This window comes from Nicotiana tabacum, chromosome 4, assembly GCF_000715075.1.
Source record: "Nicotiana tabacum cultivar K326 chromosome 4, ASM71507v2, whole genome shotgun sequence".
Lineage (NCBI taxonomy): Eukaryota > Viridiplantae > Streptophyta > Magnoliopsida > Solanales > Solanaceae > Nicotiana > Nicotiana tabacum.
Genome location: NC_134083.1, coordinates 138,118,159 through 138,125,233, shown reverse-complemented (window position 1 = coordinate 138,125,233; position 7,075 = coordinate 138,118,159). Strand labels below are relative to the sequence as shown.

Here is a 7,075-nt window from a genome sequence, read left to right as displayed (position 1 = left end):
GGCCTTCTCTTCAGCTCTTGCGGATTGGGCATGAATATGTCTTTGGGCCACATTCATGTTTACAATACTCTTATTAGTCATTAACACGAGCTTTGGTCGAATGAAGGATCAATCTTAAGTTTCTTGTAAACCATCAAGCATGAGTTATAACTTGAATCGTGTATAAAAAGAACGATTGAATATTTTTTTTAGATTTGAAAATAAAGGATAGCCCGGTGCACAAGGTATCCGGTGTTTACACAGTGTCCGGGGAAGGGCCGCACCCCAAGGGGTGTGATGTAGACAGTCTACCCCAATACAAGCACTAGTGGCTGCTTCTACAGTCGAACTACATAGACAACTTTACCATTGCTCCAAGGCTCCGATCCCCTTTTGAACGATTTGATATTTTTCTGATTTTCAAAAATAAGTAGTATAATTTTACAAAGTTTTGTTTTTATACGTAATGATATTTTGTAACTTAAATTTTAAAGAAAAATTTAATAGGTTCGTCTATGGGGGTTAAAAGAAAAGACGACAAAGGAAAACCGCAAGAAGGAAGCAATAGCAAAGACCATGAGCAAACGACGCTTGCGGATAATTCATGAAATTTTCACGGCTATTTTTGTCTGGCCATCAATCACCAATCTTAACAAGCTCAACATACCACAACTTACATAAATAAAAGGGCAGTCCCTCTCAACAGAATGCACAATCATTTCTTTGATTGTCCTTTTTGTCAATAGAAAACTCTTCTATTGTTTCTATTAAAATCAAACTAAGAAACCAAAAAAAAAAGAAGACAAAAACGAAAATTGAATATGGAAAAGTTGAGATTTGTTCTTGTGTTGCTGACATTGTGTCTTTCAACATCACTAGTAAAAGGAGGAGATCCTTTTTTGTTTTTTGAATGGAAAGTCACTTATGGCACTATCTCTACCCTTGGTGTACCCCAACAAGTTATTTTGATCAATGGCCAATTTCCCGGACCTATAATTAATGGCACCTCCAACAATAATATTGTTGTCAATGTCTTCAATCAGTTGGACGAGCCGTTCCTTTTTACATGGAACGGTGTCCAACAGAGGAAGAATTCGTGGCAAGAAGGTACCCTTGGCACCAATTGTCCCATTCCTCCCGGGAGCAATTTTACGTATCAATTCCAGGTCAAGGATCAAATTGGAAGCTTTTACTATTACCCCACCACAGCTTTGCATCGTGCAGCGGGTGGGTATGGTGGGATAAGTGTCCATAGTCGCGCATTGATTCCCATCCCCTTTGATGTTAACCCTGCAGACGAATTCTTCGTCCTTGTAAGTGATTGGTACACCAAAAGTCATTCCCAATTGAGGAAGCTTTTGGATAGTGGGCGCTCCGCGGGAAGGCCCAACGGAGTCATCATCAATGGCAAAAGTGGCAAAGGCGATAACAAGGACGAGCCAATGTTCACTATGACCCCTGGAAAGACGTATAGGTACAGGTTTTGTAACGTTGGCATGAAGGATTCTATCAACGTTAGAATCCAAGGACACATCATGAAATTAGTTGAGATCGAAGGATCTCACACCGTACAAAACATGTACGATTCACTTGATGTTCACCTCGGACAGTGTATGTCTGTTCTGGTAACTGCTGATAAGGACCCTAAGGATTACTTCCTCGTGGCCTCCACGCGATTCACAAAGGAACCACACACTGCTACCGCCACTATCCGTTACGGCAATGGCAAAGGCGCCCCGGCCTCATTAGAATTGCCAAAGGCTCCAATCGGTTGGGCTTGGTCACTTAACCAGTTCCGCTCATTCCGTTGGAATTTGACAGCAAGTGCAGCTAGACCTAATCCACAGGGATCCTACCACTACGGCCAGATCAACATCACGCGTACCATAAAACTAGTGAACACGGCGGGATCAGTGGATGGAAAGCTTCGATATGCAATCAACGGTGTTTCACATGTGAATCCTGAGACTCCAATTAAGTTGGCTGAGTACTATAGTGTTGCTGACAAGGTTTTCAAGTATGATATTATTAAGGATGATTATGAAGCTCCAACTGCTAAAACAGAAGAGAAGATTACACTTGCACCAAATGTAGTAAATGGCACTTATCGCAACTTTGTGGAGATCATCTTTGAGAACCACGAGAAGAGTGTTCAATCTTTTCACTTGGCTGGATACTCTTTCTTTGCTGTTGCGTAAGTACCTTTTGTCCAAACCTCTACTCTCCCTTTAATTTAGAATATTTTAATCATACTCAAGAATGCTATGTTCGCCACTTTACATTACTAACTTTACTAGAGTCAAATTCAAAATTTGATTTAAATAGGTTCAAGCTAAGGATTTGAATTCTTTGAAAATATGAGATTAGAACATAGTAATTCAATTTTTATAGGTTTTCACGAATATATTTATGGCTAAATAAACAAAATTATGGGTTCAAATCCATCCCTAACATAGACGGATCTAAGATCTGAACATTATAGGCTCGAGCCCAAAATTCAACTAGAGCCCACAGAATTCTGATTTGTACTCATTTAGTGAACTTTTTAACTTATATACAGTGTTTGAGTCAAAGTTATTAGGTTCGAATGAACCTATAACTTTTGCACTACATCTGCCTCTGATCCCTAAAGTTGTACATGCGTCACTATTAGTCAGTGATGGATGTAGTTTACAGTATTTTGACGCGTAGCGTGTGTGTATATATATGTGTGAGCGCGCGCGTGTGTGAATATCCACTAAAATTCTAACAAATATTAGACCTGAATCCATAATTTTAATAGTACAATAATTTTAGTATAAAAATGTTAAATTAATTGTGAATCTATCATGTTTAAATTTTAATGAAATGACATGGTGTATATATGTAGGATTGAACCAGGGAAATGGACAGCAGAGAAGAGGAAGAACTACAACTTGCTTGATGCAGTGTCAAGGAATACCATCCAAGTTTATCCTAATTCATGGGCAGCAATCATGACTACTATTGACAATGCTGGCCTTTGGAACTTAAGGTCAAACTCTCTTGAAAGGCAATACTTAGGACAACAGCTTTACTTCAGTGTCCTCTCTCCAAAAAGAGATTTGAAAGATGAATACAATATGCCTGACAATGATATCTTGTGTGGTATTATCAAGGACATGCCTCTTCCAAAACCTTATTCCGTATAAAACATTAATATTCTTATGTATGATTTCAGAATAATTTTTTTTGCTCCTAACTCATGTAGGGCTTAATATTCTGAGTTAGAATGAAGATAGCATAAACCCCCCCCCCCCCCCAAAAAAAAAAGGAAAAAAAAATTGACAAGAAATCCATGTTTGTATAAGGGGATTGAAGAGTTTTGGGTGACTTCAAGTTTTGGGTGACAAAAATCTCAAATTCTTGGTTTACTATTCCCCAACACATTGGCCAGCCTTTTGTACATGCAGAATGAAATTCCTTCTATTTTTTTCTTTTAAATAGCTTAGTCAAGAAATAATTTTGTTATTTGTTTCTGAATGCATTGAACAAATCATCACTTATAAATAAGAGGACAATGAATGTTTTCCATCCTCCTTTGTACCTTTTAACTTTGTTATTTCTCTTCTTTGCACTTGGGTTTCATTTTTTCATTTATTTTCAAATGATAAGAGTACTCAAAGAATGATATTGGATCCCTCCGTACCAATTTATGTCACTTTTCGTTTATCGAGATTCAAACTTTTTAATTTTCATAGAATTTGAGATAAAATTAACATATTAAGAAATTACGTAAAAAATACTATAAGTCACATTAATTAATAATTCAAAAATATTTAAAAGACACATAAAAGAATCGCGGTCAAAGAAGGATTAGTTTGACTCTCGAAATCCAAACACCTTCACATAAATTGGGACGGAGAGAGTAGATCTCATTTGGATGTTTTACCCACACCTCACAAACAAGAAGGCAATTAAGAAGCCATCATTGTACAAACAACAAAGTTTTTGGAATAATCCCAAAGCCTTATACATACATTTTGACACTAATTAAAGACACTTAACATTTCCTTCTTGCAAATTGAGTCATTTGACAGTGGAAAATCAGAATATATAATAATGTTAATTAAGAAGAGAGAGTAAGGAAATCAGGGGTTTTGAGATGTTCCCAACTCCTAGAAAGGATCGAAGTAGAGGCACCATCTATTCCTATGTGAGTCACATGCTTCACATCTGTTGGAACTCCTATTTCCATCCCCATCATCTCCTCATCCTCCATTTCATCCTTATCCACTGCAAATATTACATAACCTTATTATAGTTAGTAAAGTATTCAATTACATAAATAATTTTGTGATGTTACAGTCTTTGTGTGACATATAGATCATGAGTTTGAACCGTGAAAGTCTTGACCTTAGAGGAAAGGAAAGTAACATATCCCCAATCTATTCAAAAGTTAAGATTTTTACTTCTTTCGCACTTACTATTGGAATTGATAGCTCAGATGATCACTGAGATACTTGGCCCGTCAAAAGTCATATATTTTTTTTGTCTTTCAAAAGTCACTTTACTTTATCTATTTAGCTTCAATGGTCATTTTCACCGAATTTTATATTTTTCGGTGAGGTTTAATGACGTTGCAGGCTTAATTTTAGAAAAATAATTAAAATACTTTTTAAAAACCTAGACCAATATAGTTAGAACTCAACCAACCTAAACCGATACAATACCTGGGTCGGCTCAGGTATTGGGTCAGCTTTCAGCTTTTCTTTCTTCTTTGTTCTAATTTCTACGACATAATAAATTGAAATATATATATATATATATATATTAATTGATCAGTTTTATCTTGAGTAACAAACTAATTCAATGCAAACAGAATGAAACCAGGAAACTTGCTTAGCTATAAATTTATGTACTTTCCTTGCTTTCCATTGAGCTAGAAGATAACTTTTTTTAATTCATTTCAAGCATTTGAATTCCCTAGCAAGTGATGAACACCAAAAGTTGTTCAAACAAGAATAAGAGATTTAACATATATGGTAAACTGGAGACTCACCAAATAAGTGGGACAAGTTCTTGAAATTCTTGAAAAGCCTCTGAAACTTGGGAAGTGACATAAGGCTTAAATTAGGACTCTTCAAACTTGAAATTCTGTCATCATCCTCTCCTTCTTCTTGTTCCTCCTCCTCATCTTTTCCTTCTTGGCTCCCTGCATTATGGAAAATATTAACTACAACATAGCTGTTCTACACAAAGGATTTGACTTTTATATGTGCGGACAGTGTAAAGAATATTTACATTATCAGGGTATTTTAATTTGTTATAGCTAGTAAAAGGACAACCTGATGCACTAAGCTTTCACTATGCGCGGGGTCCGAAAAAGGTCGGACCACAAGGGTCTATCGTACGCAGCCTTACCATGCATTTTTGGCTGTTTCTACGGCTCGAACCCGTGACCTTCTGGTCACATAGCAACAACTTTACCAGTTACGCCAAGGTTCCCCTTCTCTTATTTTTCATGCTTTTTATGGACAACCACATGTATGTTATCTTGATCTAGTAGTGTAAAAATTATGTTACATTGCCAGTATAGAAATTATAAATCCTACAAATAATTATAAATGAGGTGTGTGTAGTGTAAGGGAGAGGGAAGAAGAGAAAGAAAGAGCAAGAGAGACTTGTGGGAGTTAAGTTGGATTCATGAGGGCTTGATCTTTTATGATGATATTGTTGACCAATTGCAACACTTGATTCAGAGATGCAACCAACAGAAAATGGAAGAAGTACAAATTTTTCCATTCTATCCCTCATTTTGATCAAACAAACTAAGAATACACACAAGAATCCACGAGTATATATATATCAAGAATGTAGATATTCTTGTTCCTTTGTGGTGAGAGGGGGAGAAGAAATGGTAGTTGGAAGTATAATGTTGAGGGAAGTTAGAGAGTTGGGAAGGGTTTGTTATAGTAGTTGTTGTCTTTTGCCTTTATTGTTAAGTTATAGTACTCCTAATAATAATAATAATAATACGTTGATAGTCAATATCAAATCTTAAGCTGACGAAACTTTTAGCTTTTCAAGATTCAAACCTATTAATTTTGATCATGTATTTGGACATACAATACTTAAGTATTTTGAAATTATAAAATTTACATATTTCGAACTATGTCAAAAGTATCATAAGTCATAATAATAAATAATTTAAAATATTTAAAAGGCATATAAAAAAGTTGAATTCATTTAACTCTCAAAATCTGAACCGGAACGCAGGAAGTGTCAAAGAAGAAATCTCAACTGTACATTCAGATCTGTGTCTTTGTTTTGTGAGTCCTTCATTTGTTGGGTCGTAGTGCATTGTGGGGTCTTCTTCTTAATTTGCTTGTCACACTTAGAGGAGAAGTCACCATTTGTTTTAGTTGGAAGATACCAAACACTAGTCCCCAATGCACTACGTACCAAAGTTCTTTTCCTTTTCCTTCTTTTCATTTCTAGTAAAATATGAGTATTTACTTCAATTGGACTCCACCTCTATTAAGTGTAAAACAAGCAAAAATGGAACTTTTTAAATGTAGTAGATTTTGGATCCATAATTTCTTAGATGCAATTACTACTGTATTGGCTAAGCTGCTAATTTGTGGACATTACAAGTGTTCTATCTCTTTCTTGAATCATAAAAACAATCTTTTAATGTGTGATCTTTTGCAGTATGGTACAGCACTGGGTAGGGAATCTTTTTTTGAAGATATTAATAAAAAGTAGTATAGATTTAGCTAAACATTTAATGTAAATCCTAATCATGATTTCTCGATCATTTGCTCCACCTAATATTATTTTGATTAACCACATCATTACCCTACTAAGAATATTATGTCATGGAAAAATTTATCATACTGCTTGGTACTTGTATACACCTTCACAAAAGTTAACAAATAATCTGGCTACTTGGGATTCGTAATCACTGAGGGCCAAGACTCGAGAGAATTAATGCTATTATATGTTAGAATATATATTAGTTAAAAGCTAGCAAACACCAAACTTACATTAAGCACTTGAAATACAAATTAAAGAGAATGAAACACTGCTGATATTATGTGTCTCCCCATCACTGATTTTGGTTCAGCTTTTTTAG

The 7,075-nt window shown here is 35.5% G+C and overlaps 2 protein-coding genes across 2 annotated transcripts; one reads left to right on the top strand and one right to left on the bottom strand.

Annotated features, from left to right (window-relative positions):
- The first annotated feature begins 686 nt into the window (after positions 1-686).
- Positions 687-4,234, top strand: LOC107763932 (L-ascorbate oxidase homolog). Its single transcript, XM_016582442.2, has 2 exons — positions 687-2,173; positions 2,849-4,234. The coding sequence occupies exons 1-2, from the start codon at positions 801-803 to the stop codon at positions 3,147-3,149; spliced, it is 1,674 nt and encodes a 557-aa protein (XP_016437928.1). The 5' UTR covers positions 687-800; the 3' UTR covers positions 3,150-4,234.
- LOC107763931 (CRIB domain-containing protein RIC4) lies at positions 3,818-5,888 on the bottom strand. The gene is made up of 3 exons (XM_016582441.2): positions 5,622-5,888; positions 5,000-5,152; positions 3,818-4,233 (listed from the first exon to the last, which is right to left on the bottom strand). The coding sequence occupies exons 1-3, from the start codon at positions 5,752-5,754 to the stop codon at positions 4,067-4,069; spliced, it is 453 nt and encodes a 150-aa protein (XP_016437927.1). The 5' UTR covers positions 5,755-5,888; the 3' UTR covers positions 3,818-4,066.
- Positions 5,889-7,075: the final 1,187 nt, after the last annotated feature.